Source organism: Trachymyrmex cornetzi, unplaced genomic scaffold (assembly GCF_001594075.2).
Source record: "Trachymyrmex cornetzi isolate Tcor2-1 unplaced genomic scaffold, Tcor1.1 scaffold83, whole genome shotgun sequence".
Classification (NCBI taxonomy): domain Eukaryota; kingdom Metazoa; phylum Arthropoda; class Insecta; order Hymenoptera; family Formicidae; genus Trachymyrmex; species Trachymyrmex cornetzi.
In genome coordinates this window covers 2415632-2435727 of record NW_017300169.1, presented here as the reverse complement: position 1 = coordinate 2435727, position 20096 = coordinate 2415632, and the positions used below count along the sequence as shown (strand labels likewise).

Here is a 20096-nt window from a genome sequence, read left to right as displayed (position 1 = left end):
GTACTAAAAAGTTAATAAAAAATTCTGAAAAAATTCGTAGAGTTCTATGAGAAGAAAATAAATAATTTTCACCTTTTGCTATAAAGTTTTTCTATAAAGTTAATAGTATTTGAATAAAAAATTATTGAAGACCAATTTTCGTCAATTTTTAGCAATGAATATCTTGTTAACTATTGCAAAATGGTAAAATTGCAAAATGGTAGAGAACTTTTCTTATCAGTTTAGTCCATTCTGCCTATATGCGAAAGATTTATCATTATTTTCCAAACACCCTGTGTATATATATTCATAAAAACATTCATAAAACATAAAATTATCATTTTTAAATCTGATTCGTATACAGCATTGGTTTCGAAACAAATATAATCCGCACAGTAATTGAAATAACTTTGCCGACTGACAATACTGCAGCATAGGGTTCCATATAATTTCCTCCTATAAAATTTATTATATATACACACCGATAAATAAGGTAACTGTAAATAACCGATGTATACCCTTCCGAGGGTATACGGTTTGTCAATCGATTTCATTATTTGCCTACCAATAGAAAATCTAATATAATGCAAAATTTGTATATTGCATATAGAGCTTAGTATATAAACTCCATAGATTTTATACTTTCTTTTTTAAAAATATAGAAAGCAATAAAATTTTTCATATATATTTACTAAAATTGTAATCATGAAATTCTAGCAAATATATGTGAAAAATTTCATTGCTTTCTATATTTTTTAAAAAGAATTACATAGTCGATTTTCAGGCAAAGATTCTCATGCTTGTATTTGATTTTTCAACAATTAATTCGAGTTGTGCTAACTTTGTGAAGATGCAATTTTTTCGCAAAACTGTGAAATATTATTGCACTAATCTTTAGCATGTGCGCTCATCTCATCGATCCCATTTTTGTCTGCAAATAGCCATCACTAAAAATAAAGCGCCTTTCCTAGTCGTTGATTTTATGGAGAATCGCATAGTGCGGTATTCTTCTATGCTCTTCTCCGTCGCCACGGGCGAATTTACATGATCGGCAGCCTCATGTTTATTCATGTAACCCCCGTATGGTCAAATTAATACACGCCGCTGCGATAATTACCGATGCCGAACACATATTCGCCTCGGCGTTTATCGCGCGGTCACGCGTTGTCGCATTATTTATCGAGATTCATAATAATTTTATATTGTACTGCAGTTAATACATCCATCGACAAAGAAATTCACGTTTGATATCTATGATATCTTAGAATTAATGAATTTATTATAATGCAATTTATAAGTTATAATGTGTAACTTTTCAATTTTTTTTGCGATTCTCTAAACTTCTATGTCATGTCCTGTTAAACGTGAGAGTCTCCAATCATAGATGGATCCCGCGTACGCGTTACTCCCTTCTCCACGTAGCTTTCCGAACAAAATTTCAACGCCGAGATAAATTTGGAACAACCGCTTCGCGGATGTAACTCAACTACGCTCTATGTTTCTGCCTTAGTTTCGTGTTAAGAATGTGCGAGAATCACACGCGTGTCCTTATAAAAATTGTGCTCGGGTATTTACGGGTGAATGTGGAGTTTATCCTGTGTTAAAAGAGGGATTATTCGAAGTTTTGAAGAATTATCCAAAGATTCGAAAAACGATCAAAATAGTTTTATCTTTCGGCTGTATGCTGGTTACGATTAATTACAGTTATCAGCAACCCTCTGATGTAACTTTAAATATTTTAAATAGCCATTGTGTACGTTTGACATATTTTATAATTACACTAGAATATATCCTAGTGATATCTTTCTTGAATTTTTAATTTCTGTTTATTATTTTATTACTCTCATGTTTCATAGTTAATTTATAAATTAATGTTATTTCTTTAACAAGCATTGATAATAATTTATCAAATAATTAAAATAATCAAGAGCTTTAGCCATATAAATATTAAATCGCGTTAATTTATTTTAATGCAAATAATTTTATAATGGACGATAAAATTGATATAAAATATATTGATACAAAATAAATTAAAATACATATATCTATATAACAAGCTTTAATTTAAAATTTAATTATCTAAATTTAATTAATTAAAAATTTTCATTTTCATTGACAATCGTTAAACCTGAAATTATTTTGAGTCAACGTTCTCATTATTTCCGTTTTTATTATTTTTTTTTTATTTGTAATCACTGTTGTAAATATAATAATTTTAGTATTTTAAAAAATACTAACTGTCCCGCTCTAAAAAAAGTATAAATCAACTTCAAACATGAAGCGAGAAAGAGTATAAATCAATTGCGAAATAAAAAACAGATTATTTAATCAATAATGAGCGAGTTTTTTAATTCATCGATTGATCAATCGCATTATACGCAAATGCAACTTTTACAGAACAAAATTATATTGACGCACAATGCGATTAATCAATTGATGAATAAATCTCGTCCATAATTGGCTCTGATTTATAACGACAAAATTGTATTTATAGCAATAATAACGATTTATTTGTAAAAAAATGCTTGATTAAAAAAAAATGAAAATATTGAATAATTTCTCATTAATGATACATAACATATGTATATCACACAGAAAAGAGTTTTTTCACCAATTACATACATTATATATATTTATATACATTATGTATATTTATATAAAAAATAATGTAATTATATTTTCTTAGAAAATGATGCTAATACAATATGACCTATTATTATTATTTAATTATCATATAGATATATTTAATTATTATTATATTATTTTTATATAGTTCTTTTCTATTTGATTTAATAATATTTTTTCCGTGTAAAGTTAATGGAAATTTCCAACTTTAATTTGTATCTAGAAGTAGTAAATACGTACAAGAATAAGGATTCTTTTATTGATTTTCTGGAAATTTATGTAGTTTATTTACCTCAAGGCTATACGTTCAATACGAATAAATTCACTATGTTTACAATAGTGATTGCACATACAAAAAAAAAAGAATAAAAACGGAACGGGAACGCCGACTTTTTTTCAATACTTTTAATCCCTACATCTCGTAATACATAAAACGCGTGAATTAAAAAAATGCTAATAAAGCTTTGCTATTTACTGTATATATATTCACATAAATTAAAAATATAGATATGTGAGAGAAATATTTTGCATTTAATCGTTTATGATATAATCCGATATTGTAATTCATGTACATGGTTATTTATTGATGGCTATTTGATATTTATATATTCGTGACGTATAGGGAAAAGCAAAAGTTAGAAAAGTTATTTAAAAAGCTTTTTGATTTTATAGACTTTCCCTTTTCCATTTATCACAAAATCGAAAATCGACGCAATATTAGTTACGTGTTCTCTCTCTTTTTCTCTCTTTGATATATTTGTAAATTCTATTTTCTTGCATTTAAATTTTTACAATAATTATTTCCTTTTATATTTAAATCAGCCTATCCAAATTTATGTCAATGGGTTTGTTTTTAAACGAATATTGAACAGAAATATCAAATTCCATAACTATATATATATATATATATATATATATATATACATATATATATAAAAAATCAATACATTCATTACTTGGAATCAGAGAGAAAATCTAATTATTAGCAATTAAAGCTAAGTGATGAAGGTAAAGCGCGGTTTCGCGCTCGCTATGTAAATGGAAAATCTAATAAGAGGATACCCGCGATCTAAAGGAGGCGAGTAGAAAATGCCGCGCGCGCGAACGGAAGTGTTCGACGTGGTGGAAGTGGAGAAACCGTCGAGATGCATCAGATTCCTCCGGCTGCTATGGAAATTCAGCAGATGCATCTTCTCTCACGTGACGTTAATCTCTTTGGTGGTTGCTTATTGTCTAATCGGCGCATACGCTTTCGAGTCACTGGAGGCGAAACATGAGAGGGAGGTAAATTGCGAGACTATTAGTAAATATTATTAACCAATCCTTCAATGCCATTCTCGGTGGCTTTTTTTTCGAAAAATTGTATTTTTTTAAACATTCGTGTTAACTTTATCGCTTATAAATTTTGTTACAATAACATTTGCTCGATGTTGTTGTATTCCTTAATGCTTGGCATTTTGATTAAAAAAATGTGTTACAATGTTTATTTTTATGAAAGTTATAAGCAATCAAAGTTGGATAGCCATACACAGTGTGCTGCATTCATGATAAAACAGTATAACAACGTGAGCGTTAAAGAGTTAAGAATCTCAATTTTCTTTCAGTTATACATTTTACATTATTACATTTAAATTAATCTTGAAATATATACATATACATAACATCTATGTATAAACAACTTGATTACTTTTTAATCATAGAAGGGAAAGATTAGTTTTATATATATATATATATATATTTCAATTTTTGTCGTTTAATAAATTTTTGGAAATCTTTATTTTGTATAAATTGATTTCTGAAATAATTTCAATTTATTTCAATTTATCTCAGAACAGAATAAATCTAATTGTATTCGTATAATTAGTTTTATAATAGTAATTATGATAGTAATTATGTTAAATTTATAATACTTATTTTCTACTGTTGCAAAATATTTCCTTTTTATTCTTTTATTTAATACTTTCATTAAATAGTTATAAAAATAAATACGAAAGTAAATAGTCAATAATGAATATTGTATGCATTCTTGTTAATTTTACTAACACACATCTGGATTAATAATTTAGTTAGAACATTAAATAATATCTCTATCACGTAATTTTACTGGATCAAAGTTTACTGGGACAGAAATTGATTCAACACCAAAAGAAAAAAGGATACAGGGGACAAATAATTTCTCCCACGTCAAATATTCCACGTTCGTGTCAATGAATTATTGACTAGCGTCGAGCGTCGCGACGCCCACACCGAGTAAGCGTTCTTCACCTGCGCTCTCTTCGCAGGTGAAGATGAGTATCAAGAATATACGAGGAAACGTTTCGGAAAAGCTATGGGAAATTACGAAGGATTTCGACGTGTTGATTCGCGAAAATTGGACAGAGCAGGCATTGGGCAAGCTGGAGGTACGTTTTGTGTTTTTTCCCATAATTTTAGATCATTTTTACTTGTATAAAACAAAAGCCGAAGTTAAGAACCGCTTCTATGATGGGTTGAAAAGTTATTAAAAAAATAACACGTAAATACAAAATATTATCTTTTTCTGTTAAACTTGATTCGACAGAAGATTATTTGTTCACGAATAATGCGCAATGCAGGAATTCGAGAAATGCCTTTTGGAAAAAATGGAGAAGGAAGGATGGGATGGCAACGAAAAGGTGGATAAATTGCAATGGACATTTTCCGGTGCTCTCTTCTATTCCATTATCGTGATCACAACAATTGGTAAGTTGATATCTGTAAAGTATTCTCAAAATTGTTGATATTAATTAAATTATATGATATTAAATACTTACACGGAGAAAATTTTTTCTTAGAATTTACCCTGAAAATGTGATAGTCATGGGATAACATCGTATTTCGAAGAATTTTAATATAAATCTATCTCATTCATTAATAACTACAATAAAGTATAAAATAAATTTAATCAATTTTAATGAAGTGCATAGTAAAAATCTTTAAAATATTGTATTATACCACGACTACCATATTTTATTTAAATTTTAAAAGAAAATTTTCTTTGTGTAATAAAAGTTAAATAGGTTATCTTCTAAAAGTTTGTTTCCTAATTGGGACATTTGCTATGTATTATTCGAAAATTTAATTTTTTATTTCGGCAAATATATATATAAATTATATACAATCAAAGGCATTAAACCATAACGCTAGTTATTGTCAGCGAAAATAATATATTCTCAAAAAATTTTGTCAAGACGCTGTTATATACAATTCATTATAATTATTAGAACTACTAGTTATTGTCAGCGAAAATAATATATTCTCAAAAAATTATAATAAAGACGTTTCGGTCTTCAATTAGATCATCTTCAGTTAAAATTCAAGTAAGAGATTCGCATATAAAGTAAGTACAATTAATAGAATTTGTCAAGACGCTGTTATATACAATTCATTATAATTATTAGAACTATTCAATAATTTGTTCATGCTATCATCCGTTCTTTCTTTGTACAGCAACTATTCTTCGGTAACGATCTTTCTTCGTCTATGTCAAAAAGTATTCAAATATTGAAAGAAAATCCATCCAAGAATTGACAAAAATTCGCGATGTAAATTATTGAGCACAAGATTTCCCGATTCTGTTATATTTCAAGATAACAACCGTCTGAAGATGGTCTGATTGAAGACCGAAACGTCTTTATTATAATTTTTTGAGAATATATTATTTTCGCTGACAATAACTAGCGTTGTGGTTTAATGTCTTTGATTGTATATTATTGTATTTTGTACATTAACCACGTCTTGACCTAAATTTTTATATATATAAATATATACTTAATACATTAAACAATAATAAAATAATTCAGAGTACTTATTTTCTTTACTTCTTAAGAAAAGTGGAGAAGTTTATTATTATTTTTTTGCTCAGAATTATTCTTGTCAATTTAGTATAGTCTATAAAGAAATAACGCATATTTCAGTTTGAAAAAAAAAACGAAGCATTACTAAAATTTACAATATAAGAAATTCATAATTTACACTTACAACGCATTAACTTAAATCAATTATTGTCGCAAAAAGTTTGTATTAGTATTTTAATTCCATTTAGTATTATGTTATACGTACACAATTGCTCAATGAAAAATTGGAAAATATATTAGTACACGTACATCTATATATTGATACACAATACATATATAGATATATATTTTTCTTCATATCTCTGTCACATCTTTGGTATTACCATTAAGTATTATAAAGAAATATCGATATAACAGATGTTTCGTTGAGAATTTATTGATCATTATTTTCTAGTAGCTTCGAACGTCTTTGGTTTCTCATTCGTCTGCGTTTGATTCTTGCCCAATGACCTCCCGTAGATGACGTAATCGTCAGATTCTGGATCGTAGCCGTATGGCCGTAACGACTCGAACTCATTGCGGCGACCGTAACCGTCGCTATAAGGTCCTGAGTAATAATCGAAAGACGGATGTTGGTAGCCGCCGTTACCGTACGGTCTTCGATTACCGTAATAATTCGATGTCGGTGCGAAACCATTCGGTCTGTACTTGTACGGTGCGCCCTGGAAATTATTACTTTAGGGTCAATCCGAAAATCATAGAAAACTTTCGAATTACATAAATATGATAAAACTTGAACTGCGAAAATTAATAAAATTGTAATATTTTTCTTTAACTTTTCCAAGATAATATTTCAGAAAATATAATTTTAAATATATTAACACATTAAATAATTTGGAAACGCATGAATAGATTTAAATTCTTTTTGTTACAGAATAATATGGGTAATGATGCCCTTCAGACAATCCTGGGAATCTTTTGCTGTTGAAACAACAGTACTTCTTCTCATTTGCACAATGGCCCTAAAATCATCATTAGACAAATTTTGTTAAATATTTTGGAATTGAAAAATTTTTGAGTAATAAACTTTCAATCGGACTCACGAATTTTAATCCGGGTGATGGACAATTAAAACTGTATCTACATTTGCAAGTATCGAACTCACTATAACGGGGATCATCTCTGATCCATGGTGGTACTGAATCCAAAATATCATCGGGTCCATTCGGTTCGAAACGAGTAGGTCTGAAATAGCAATAATGTCCCTACACTTTTTTACATTTAAAACAGATATTTAACGCAACATTTACTTTATGCACAAGATAAAATTTTAATTAGCAAGTAAAAGATTTTAGCATAATTTGTTGCGTAATTAACGACAATTTGAGAAGTAATTCAATAGCGGAATTTTATAGATAAACATATACATAAATCTAATGCAATTTGATAAATAAAATGAATAGATAATGAATTTTATAGATAAACATATACATAAATCTAATGCGATTTATGAAAAATATATGTTATTTACTAGTTAGTAACTCAAATATACTCTATTCCTTATAAAATATTATTATGGCTGAACTGTGCCTCCTATGCAATTAAATATACGAATGGGAATATCTAAATTAAGCGGTCTCTGTGGAGTGGTGATGCTATATATTTTAATCGGATCATTGGAAATTTAATATAGAGCGAGCTAGGAGAGTACATTGGGAAATCGATGGAAAATCTTTTCCAAGATTAATAAATCTGCTTGAAAAATGCGATTTAAAGGAACTCTAATAAGATTACATATATCATGCCGAATTCACCGAATTGCGAATAATCTTGGCAATTTTGGAAAGTTAATTAATCCAATTAATTAATTGTCGCGTATAAACATATAAATAAACGTATAAACATAGAAATAATTGAATATTTATAAGAAGGGTTGCTGTAAACAGAATGAATGAAATACCTGCCGATTATTCCCGTTGGTCCACCGGGTCCCACGAGAACGCCATTATTGCCTTGATATGCTGGTACGAGCGGTCTGCCATTGGGACCGTAAGGGCCTGTATTCTGAGGTCTAAATCCTACTTGAAGGCCGTTGTCGAAACCATCTAAATATTCAGAAGGCTCGTATACGTGATACCTAAAAATTGCATCAGCGAGAAGCTATTACCTAAGTGTGCTACAAGTATATACAGATTTCCCTAAAGCTGACTGTCTGATTTAAAACCAACATAAATATTATACCTTTTTTTTTTATTTAAAAATACTATTAACGTATAATTATGCAATTCTTCTTCCTATAAAGAATAGGATGCTGTAGTATCTTCTTCACAAAAGACTGAGCCAACGAAAAATATACTTGGCACGAGATGTTATCGCGTTTGTTGATAAGTGTATAATTTAATCAATACATGAATATTTAATAATATAATAGATAAATAAAATTCGATAAAAAATTTGAATAAAGTATAATTACACATATATGTGTAATTACATATTAAACATTATGTAATAAATCATTGACACACACCTGGCCTCGATGTCTCGATTGGTTTTTGATTTATCATCATTCCAAGTCCAAGATTTATCATTCTCAGCGGTTGCTGTCGCGATCGCGGCGAAAAAGATCAAAAGAGAAACACGCATTTTTATTATCTGCCAAATAGTAGAATCAAGACATTTAATGCAATACATCTCAGTTAATATTGCCAGAAAAGAAAGACGTTTGGTCACGCATAACATTCGAAGTCGACTAAACGAGAGTGAAAGTGAATCACGTCTTTATATATGCATTGTGGGATGGTGAACGCATCGCTACATTTCGAGGTCTTTTCGGTTGATAATTATCTGCGATCAATGGACTGTCTTCCTTTGTTTTTAAGTAAATTATCCCAAAAATTCGGCTGTTTTACGCAATATGCAATATCATATTTTTTAATGAGTAATTCTTAGTAAAAATACAAATTCAAAATATTATGCGTTTATAAATATAGATAATTGAAATTTAAATTATGCATTTATGTTTTCATAAACATTACTAATATTTAATAATTGATATTTTAGATTCGTATAATGTCAATTTGTAAAAATCTTCTATGATCAATCTTCTAATTAGCAAATAATTTTTCCAAGTACTTAGCTTTTAATATATTTTATGTAATATTTTACGATAACGAAATATTTTTGTTAACTATTTTTTATTTGACATCTTACAATCATGATTTTTTTAATGCGTAAGAGATGTGTACATTATAAAAGAACATCGTATTTTTTCTTTAAAATATTTCTATTTCCATCTTCTGCTAGGAACGCTTGCTTGACTTTTTCACATTCAGTAGAAGTGTTGCTCTAGCATGGAATCTTAACGTGAAAAGAATATTTTAAAAAATCTTAATTTTTTTGTAAAATAATAGTGAGCAATTCGAATCTTTATATAGTTGCTTGATTTCATGTAAAATATCAGCATGTGAATAGCTTTAATAAAGTTTAATCCAGAATGTAAATTAAATTCGCCGCATAAATTCAATCGTGAAATTACAATAAGCTCACTAGCTGACTTACAAGCGTAACTTATTGTACGATGTAACGTTGGTAGATCCAGTCAACTTTTGAGGCCGATTCCGTTCCTTCAAGTGTTCGTCCTTCGAACTGGGAAAACCCAGTTCTTCGACTCCGGAGAAGAGAAGCCACTTGGTTGGTCGCATTAGTATGTACGCGCTCTTTGACCTCCTTCTTAAAGTAAAATCGAGACACATATGGCGTAACGTTAATTTCGCATCTTTGTCTTGCTCGACAGCAAAATTACCACCATTAAAGATTTTCAGCCTTCACTTTTGAAAAATACATCCTTTATTAAATTAAATTTGCCTACAAATCCGCATCATATATACGAGTATGTCAAATCAAAACTACAAATCACGAGTACTTATAAAATTATATTTTTATTTCGTTTATTAGAGATCGACTTCTATATTTTAACAACTTAATGTACCTCAGAATACATAGAATTCATTCATTTTAGAGATTCTGGCCATCAGAGCCTGGTCACAAGCAATTTTGTTAAAATCCTACGAGAGAGAAAAATATCGTATAATTTCTTTCTATATATATACATGTACATTTATACATATATACGTTATTTCATTTTAATTTATACTATTTTACTTTATAACTTTAATTAAGATTATTGCGAGATAGTATAAATAGAGTGAGATTATATATATATACAGGAAGAAATAATAGATATTTTTCATAACAGGATCTTTCTCTCTCGTAGGATTTTGATAAAATTGCTTGTGACCAGACTGTGATATAGGGTTTCTAGTTCATTTTATAAATGAAACATAAAAGAACAGTAGAAAATTTTCTCTTATAAACTCTTTTGAAAATGTGATTTTCTGTCGGTTAACGAACTATTTTGAATGTAAATGTGCATCGTTTGCATTTCTAAAGAAAGGGCAAGCGTGTCAAAACAAATGCAAAATGCTTTTATTTCGTGGCTGCTTTGAAATTCATTCTGGAACGACATTCTTTTATGAGATTAAACGCGAGAATTTAAACAGTGGAATTTTATATTACGGAGCAAAGCGGCTACAAATATACTAACAAACATACATTTTTTATGCAAAATCCGAATGTGCAAACTGTAACTGCTCGCGGATGCTTTAAGAAGGAAAATTTAATTAAAATTAGTTAAACTGGGGTTACTTTGGAAATCTAATTCAAATTAAATGACCTCCTTCCAAACGAGTGCATTGGATTAAGCACTAAAGAACGACGCTCGATATTTCAGCTCGTTTAAAAAAACGTTATTACATATTGTGACATATGTTACATGCACCGATATCCAATTAACATATATTTCAAATATTTGATTTTAAATTCTGGTTATAAACTTGTTACAAATTTTTTATGGATTAAATAAATTTTTATAAATAAAGGAAGAATTGAAAAGATTAATAGTAAATAGTCTATAGTAATAAAAATTATTTATAGATTTATGTATAAACAAACAAAAGGATAAAAGAAGAATATATAATAACAAAAAAATAATTATATAACATCATTAGATATTTTTAAAAGTTAAATGCTTACAATTGGGAAGAAAACTCTCTGATAAGATTATACTACAATTTTTTTACCAAACATAGGTCTTCTCTTCTACTAAAGTTTTTTAATAAGCTTCTACCAAAGTTTAACAATAAGTAAATGTCTTCAAAATGCAAGATCAAATTAAATTCTACAACCTTTTGCGTCGTAGCCTGACAAAATATCTTCAGCATTTCGAGGAAAACTTGTCGTATTTATTTCGTCGAATTCATTTCGTCATCGGAAAAAAAAGTTCTTTCGTCTTTTTAATTAATTTCCTAACATGTAATCCTTTTTAAATAATTTCCTGCTATATCGTAAGTAGAATATAAAAAGTGCGTGCTTTGACCATTCGTCGCGACTTTTGCCCTGTTTGTAAATCCTGTTATGAAAAATTATTATAGTTACAGAAAATTGAAGAAATTATCTTAATCATATGTATATATATATATATATATATATATATGCAATATTATTTTTTAAACATAAAGTATGTGTCTATATATTTTATGCATAGTAATAGTATTATTTTCTCATCATTTTTATTTCAATAAAAAGTTATTAAATGTGTTATACTACTTAAAAAAATAATATAAATTATTTATTATTACTTTTACATATTGTATATACTTAAAAGATGTCTTAATATCGAATAACATTTTAACGATGGTTTCTTCATATCAGATATATGACGTTTATATTATCTTGACAATGGAAATTTTTAATCTTTGATATTAAACATTTCGGCTCTATAAGGCTTCCAATAAAAATCCTTTGATTTATATTTTCAAAATAAATAGCTTTGCATTGAGGTAATTGCCGTATTCTTAATTTTCGATATTAAAATTTGCATTATAAAAAAGTATTAATTTTAACAATTATCTTTACTTAATTCAACAATATCCATGATACGTTTATTTAAAAAAAATTGATGTCATACATCCAAATGAAATGTCAATGTATTCTCTCGTGATCTCGGAAATGTTTCCGGCTTGTAACTGCGTAAAAATTAGCTTCAGCGAAATTAGATATGACTCATTGAGGAGAAATGAAGATTTATCGAAATTTTTAGTAGATGAATGTTGCACTTACCACGATCGAGCGAATTAATTCCTCGACAAAAATTCATTTCTTCGACAGACTCTCGCGACGTGCCTGGCAACTTCCTCCCTTTATATATTTTTTCTTTTTTGAATAATTTCCTGCCATCGATTATGCGACCTATTTTCTCATTTTCCTGCGCCCCGCCCCTCTCTCGCTCTCTCTCTTCTCTTTCTTTTTCCTTGATTATTTTCTCCTTTCGGAATAAGAATGTTATATCGTTCAAGAGTTAAAAAAAAATGGAGAGAATAAAAGCGAGATCTTGCAATGCGCATAGATCGCAAAGTTTTTTTGACATCTTAGGATTCTTAAAGAATTCATATATTCACCGAGAAAACGGAGTTTTTACCTCATATCCCAGATACTTTCCATCCTGGTTGTATGTACGATTGCATAATGCACAGTACTATATGCTGCACCTTATATTGTATATAAGGGAGATTCTTCTTTTCTGACAATTTCAATATAGAAAAAAATTTACCAAACTCCACTTTTTATGATTAAAACAAAATCGTGTAAAGAGAGATAGCTATTACTTTAATATTGATCGTTTCAACATAATTACATATCATAAAAATACTCTTCGTCGCAAAATTTTTTATTGGATAAAATCATAAAATCAATCCCGCTCAAGAGAGGGTCTAAATTGCCTTTGTCGCACATTTCACCTTGGGATCATCGTAATAAATGGCTTCATTGGGGTCAACTTGTTTTCACGAGTGCGGATAAATCTGTTCTTTCGATAAAGCGGAAAAAACTTAATTGTTATAGATGCATTTAGATTAGGTTTGCAATAAACAACTTCCGCCAATGAGGAACTAACATAATAATACAAATTGAGTTTATCTTGTTTTATATTAAAAATGGCAGGTCTTTTTAGACACTTTCGTTCAAATATAAAATAAATTAATTCTGTTTTTATTAAAAAATATTTAACCCTTAGTACACACGATTGGATTACGTTATTCGTGTCCTGCGCATTTCTTTTCTTTGAAATACTAAGAGCATCTGACCAAATACCGGTCTCTCTTCTTCCTAAAAAAAAGTTTGGTATTTAGAGAACAAGTTTTGTACGTTGCCGGTTTCAATTCGTGCGTATCCTTTGATTAGAGTAACTCGGAAGTTCATCTCTGGGTCACAAATGACCCATTGTGTGTACTAAGTACAGAGTTCTTTTTTGTAAATAAAAAAATTTTTATTTTTTTCATTATTTTTAACTAATTTTTGTTTGTATTGCGGGAATACTTCGCAAATTATAAAAAAAAGAATTATACATAAAGAAGTTTATTCATAGTCATTATACATAGAAAGATATTCAAATATAGTGTGTTACCTTATTGCAATATTTAAATAACCGTTTTGAAATTTGCATAATCAAAATTATTCAAAAGGTTTGAATTTAATGAAAAAGTAAGTAGCATTGATCGGCTTCGGATAATTTAGTATCATAAATTATTATTGTATTATTAATCGTATTATTATTTTTGTATATAAAAAACTCATATTTTAAATAGAAAAAAATATGTTAAATAGAAAATATTTATTTCTTCTAATTTTTAATATTTTTCTACAATATTTTCTGACATCTTTTTGTCTTTTAATATTATCATCTCAATATAAAATTATATTTTATATTTTTTTCCTATAGAACTTCTATAATATACTTTCTCAATATTATCAGAAATTTTTTACATTTTTATATTATTATTCAAATAAAAAAATGTAAAGAATTACGTATAAATATTTTTATTATTTTTAATTTAATAATAAAGAAATGTGAACTATTTCTAATAATCTAAAAAAACATTTGAGAATTATAACCGTGAAGGCAGATCCCGCTATCATACAACTGTCGATATTATGTAATAGACGAGTTTCATTGTATCATAAAGAATCTCGGCGACCTTGACCCAGACTTGTTAACGAAATTATGAGACTGTTGGCGAAGCCTAGAAGAAAAGAAGAGGCGAGTGCAGCTAAAGACCTTCAATTTGTTTTTTTTAATTTGAAGTTTTAAATCAATTATTAAACAAGACTCTGAAGGTACAGTTATTATCGATAAAGCTCATTTAACAAAATGATTCTTGACTCGTGCAATTGAATTAAATAGTATTTTATATTTATGTTTGCTTCTCGCGTAAATTACTTTATATAACTTTCATCGAATAAATTTGTGATCTCGTATAAAAATTTTTTCTCTTACGCATTCTATTTTTCTACTTCTTGTTTTAGGATACGGTCATATTGCACCAAAAACGAAAAATGGAAAAGTAGTGACTATTTTTTACGCCATTCTCGGTATCCCGCTTATGTTGCTCTGCCTATCAAATATCGGAGACGTGATGGCATCGAGTTTTAGGTAACAAATAATGTTTAATCATATATAAATATAAGTTCCATATTAATAAAATAAAAAACTTGGTTTCACATGACAAATATAAAATACTTATCTACTAGTTTTCATTAGCGCTAAAAATTGTTTTTTTCTTCGTAATTATAATATTTTTAGGTTTCTATATTGGAAAGTGTGCTGTTACGTGTGCACAAAACCACCAAAAAAACGACGAGGACGCAACAATCTGGTTAGGTCGTATTCTGTTCGTCAACCAGGGTAATTTTATATATAACATAAAAATTTTTATAAACATTTTGTTATACAAAAATATAATGGAAAGAAATTAGAAAAAGTGGAAATCTAAATTTCATAAAAATACAGTCCACTATGTAATATGTATCAAATAAAAATTACAAATCAATAATGTATTAATATATTGCACAAGAAGAAGGTTTCTAAACATTTATGGATTTTTATTTAAAAAATTGAATAAAAATCAAATAAAATTACTGACTTCTATAAATTAATCTGTGTCCGGTGTAAATAAAAATTTATGCACTATTATGTAGTAACATGAAAAATTATTATTCTTTACAAGGCGGTATGGATCCAGTAGAGGTCCTTTTCGTCGATCTATCAGAGTAAGTCAACGATCAGCTGATTCGGCCTTAGGGCTCTCCGAAAGTATGACAAAGTCTTCATACTCTGATACTGATTGTAGGTAAGATCATTTAATCAATTCAATTAGTAACCTTATCTTTCAAATAAAAGTTATATCATAAATATAGTTTTTCTAATTACTTGCTATCTAATTAATGTGATCAGTTAGTAATATACTACACAAATATTTAGATTTAATTAAAAAGTTATAGTAATAAAGAATAAATGTATAAGACTAAACAAATTGTAGGTATATGTCTCGACGATTGGAAGGAAATGAATCAAAACCAATTGGTTATACACCTACAAATCATCCAATGGAAATTAAGGCCGCAACTATCCCACGTTATTCAGATATTCCAATGGCAACTCCGAGAAGCGTAAGAGGTATTTTTTAATTGATTTAATTAATTGTTTATTTCATGTTGATTTTAAATTATAAAGTTGACAGATAAAAATTATATACGTAAGCAATTGTATTTCAAATTAATTTTATAGAAAAGGATATTATTTTATTGTCATACACAGACAATCAAAATACAGAAACAGATATATGGCGAATAATTAAATTTTATGTTAAATTTAATTGAATCTCTCTATCTCTGCTATTTACTTTGTTTGTTATTTACATAATAAAAGAGTTGTAAACGACATGTCGGTGTCACATACGAAATCACACAAAATCACACGAGCGAGATACAAAATGCTGCCGTTAGATATTAATTAATTAATTAATTCAAGCGCATCGATTGCGCCACATTACACTCGGTACCGACTCATCGATTAATTAAACAAATCGGCTGGTTTGCCTTATTTGCATTACCGCGTACAGCCAGTCCCAAAATAACGACACAGTCGCTGGACAGAAAATTGCTGATGAATCCGAATGAAGCGGATCGCTCACCGGTTCTGTGCAACAGATATGCATTGGATGATTTGGAAGATGAAACGTCGAGGTGGCAGTTGCCTCAAAATAAAGGTTAATATCATTAATATTATTAATTACATATCAATTATAATTCTAGGAATTGTAATTGAAAAACGAAAATGAATAATCTTTTTTCTACATAAAAAATACTGACATATTATTAGATATTTATTGTTAGATATATCGCATTATTCCGTATGATATACTATTCGTGCTATTTCGTATATGATAACACTATATTTATTAGTTTAGGATTCAAATAAGTATTTATTTAAGATGATGAAAAACACCATACTTTGAAACATTTGAAGAAATTAAATAAAACCGACGCTATTACAGTCGAAAACTCGGAGAAACCGCAAAGCACAGAAATGGTTGAAGAATTGGACGGCGTTGAAAAGCGAACTTCGTTTCGTAGCCCCAGATCTTTGCCGAGAAGATGTCTTTCTGTAGAAGAAGCTACGACGACGAATAGAGCGAGTTCATTTTCAGGACACCGACCAGCTTCGATCTATTTGGAAATGGAATATATGAAAAGATCGCAGTCTAGCAAAAGTAGACGCACTAGGAGCAATTATTCCGTCGGTAAGTGAATGGCGATATAAACATAGATTAAATTTCAATCAGAAAATTTTAATTGAAAATAATCGATTGTTTTCGATTATTTATTTTGATGAAAATTTTGAGAAGCGACTGAATTATATCTAAACGACTTATGTAAATGAATATTGATATCTAAATGAGAGAATCAAGTTTTTAAAATAAAAATGATGATATTCGTATATAAAGCATAAAATGTTTGCAATTTATATTTATATATATAATTTAACTTATATTAAATATATTTCTAATTATCGAGCATATCCAAATTATTCAAAATTGTTACATTGTACTTGCAAATATTCCGATTAATAACTGAAATAATAAACTAATCAATAATGCGCGTGCGTATATATTTTCTGACCGTCAAACTGGTTAAATATCTTCCTCTAGCGCGTTCTTATAAACGGGGACCGCCGCCGTCGCCTAGAATTATGTCACCAATGGGATTTGCCGTTCATCGACAAGTTTATGCCGATGATATTGATTTTGACTACGATTACTATTCTGGTACGGATGATCAGGAAAGACAACCAACCAAGCCCGTGCCTATTTGGCTGTGTGTCTTTCTGGTCGTCAGTTATATACTTGGCGGCGCTTACCTCTTCAATCGGTGGGAAGGTTGGCCGTTCCTTGACTCGGCTTACTTCTGTTTCATCACGTTGACCACCATCGGTTTGTTTCCCAATAATTAATAATTCCTTTTTCGCTGTTTACCAAAAGATATGATGCCACTGATATGGCACTGATTATCATTTTCTAAAGTTCATTCCGTTGAAACTAGCGATATAGCAATCTTATTAAAATAATGTATATTCATTCGTAACATTTCACAGAAAACATACAGTAGACATATAATATCTGTATATCTTCTGAAGGTCTTAAAGGCTCTACTTCTATTTTTATCTCTATCTATTAATTAATCTTACATTTATTTTGAACGCTATGACATGAAACTGGCACAATTTCCTATCTTCTCTATTTTAAGGTTTTGGCGACTATGTGCCGGCGTTGGACGCGCAGAAGGGCATCGCCCTTTGTTCTCTCTACCTGCTATTTGGAATTGCCTTGTTGGCAATGAGCTTTAATCTGGTGCAAGAGGAAGTCATCAACAACGTGAAGAGTGTCGCGAAGAGGCTGGGTATCATCAAAGAGAGCGACGATGAGGATAAAGAGGAGGAAGAAGCCGAGGACTATGACGAATACGACGCCGAGTATGAAGATGAGGTCTATGAAAACGAGCCCAAGCTCTGATTTCATGGTTTTCAGCTTTCTATTCGACAAGATCGGGGACGCGAGTCATCCATCTTCATATACATAGTACAAGATTCAGGGTGTTTCATCTAGATCGATATGTGTCAATTTCGTGACACAGATAGATTTGCTTTCTCGTGGATCGATAGTTTTCAATCGAGTAATTTAGCTCTTTTCACGTAAGTCAAGAATAAACACAAACGTATGCAATTAGATTAATTTAAAAAAACACAATTTATTATTTCAATTATCTTTTTCAATTTATAGATACTCCAATTATTAAAATACTGTACATCTGGATATTACTACACAGAAAAAAGACTATTCTTAAATCGACCATAATATAGTCTCATATATAAGCAAAAATATTATAATCTTGCATCAAAGATATCAATCTTGATTTAGTTAAATTTGTTTTGATGCAAGTATTACTTTGCATTTAATTCAAGACTTGCTCAATTAAAAATCTTATATCAATACAAATTCAAGACTAAAATTTTTAAAGCAAGATTACAATATTTTTGCTTATATATGAGTATATTATGGTTGATTTAAGAATAGTCTTTTTTTCTGTGTATTACTAAAATTTTAATTCCTTAGGACTTTCAAAGAGCTTTTAATTTGGAAATTTTTCATGCATTATTAATTATTTACACAATATCAATAACGCGATACTGAGAAGTTAATTATTATTATTATCTTTTGTTATATATTAATAAAAAGTAATCTAATTGTAAATTTGATAAAAATTATTAAGATGTTTATTTATTTAATGTATATTATTTATAACAATTTTGATTTATTTTTATTTTTTAAATTCTTTTTTGCAAAAATAACGCGACACAAAGACAGTAGCAAGCGCAACGCGCGTTTCATTTCATTTAATTCATTCATTTAACTTGCTCAGGAAGCAGTGGAACAGCTAAAAATCTGAGACTGTACATTTTCATGAAATAGTCCTACGTTCCAGCAGTCTCTTAAATTTTCTTCGAATGCACGCGACGCGAGAATACGATTATCTTCCAACGGACACGATATTTTCGTGTGGCTTACTACCTTCCGCGCGCACAGAAAATTGTTCTTACAATATTTTCCCGGACGCACTTGCCGCATGCAAAATTCACGCTTGCTATGCAAATCCCTTTCATCCTCTTTGCGACCCATACATATACAGTCTCCTACATTTTCGCTACTATGCTCGCAGTTGCATTTCGTCGTTTAAATCGCAAGGACGTTAATCGTCTCGACGACGGCGATGGCGGTGGCGACGGTATCCAGTTAACGGCTCCGGTTTCAACGACTCGATAATCGCGCGATAAAGTCCACTCAAAGAAGAAATAATAGTCGCTAAGAACTTTCGTTCGCGTCCATTACGAATGAACAATCCTGCCACCGGCGAAATCTGCATTTTATAAATTTTAAAACCGACTGAAATGTGACTTGTCCCTCTCTCTCTCTTTATTTCTCTTTCTATCTCTTTCGCATTTCCTTAGCGTCATAAAATTATTCCCTATAAAAAAATTAAATATTTTTGCTTAAATATATACATCAGTGAATGATCAAAGAATATATTCTTAATTGATCATTTAAATTAGAAAAGAAATAAAAAATTGACGAGAAAAAAACTTTTATTCTAAATATATTTTTGTTAACATTTTGTTAGCTTTTTTAAATTTTAACATTTCAACATTTTGTGCACAACTGGATCATCGAA

General features: G+C 29.4%; 2 protein-coding genes across 3 annotated transcripts; one reads left to right on the top strand and one right to left on the bottom strand.

Annotated features, from left to right (window-relative positions):
- Positions 1 to 1549: 1549 nt before the first annotated feature.
- Positions 1550 to 18618, top strand: galene (potassium two pore domain channel subfamily K member galene). 2 transcript variants are annotated; one of them, XM_018519693.1, is made up of 12 exons: positions 1550 to 1732; positions 3600 to 3888; positions 4887 to 5006; positions 5199 to 5325; positions 14838 to 14964; positions 15115 to 15216; positions 15539 to 15661; positions 15851 to 15987; positions 16433 to 16579; positions 16868 to 17113; positions 17522 to 17803; positions 18117 to 18618. In XM_018519693.1, the coding sequence occupies exons 2-12, from the start codon at positions 3694 to 3696 to the stop codon at positions 18380 to 18382; spliced, it is 1872 nt and encodes a 623-aa protein (XP_018375195.1). In that variant the 5' UTR covers positions 1550 to 1732; positions 3600 to 3693; the 3' UTR covers positions 18383 to 18618. The 2 variants fall into 2 exon arrangements, with proteins under 2 accessions (XP_018375195.1, XP_018375196.1); XM_018519694.1 differs by having other exon boundaries at positions 3591 to 3888.
- Positions 6781 to 9158, bottom strand: LOC108768965 (uncharacterized). Its single transcript, XM_018519695.1, has 5 exons — positions 8947 to 9158; positions 8380 to 8556; positions 7523 to 7664; positions 7352 to 7441; positions 6781 to 7141 (listed from the first exon to the last, which is right to left on the bottom strand). Exons 1-5 carry the CDS (start codon positions 9156 to 9158, stop codon positions 6863 to 6865), a joined length of 900 nt encoding a protein of 299 aa, XP_018375197.1. The 3' UTR covers positions 6781 to 6862.
- Positions 18619 to 20096: the final 1478 nt, after the last annotated feature.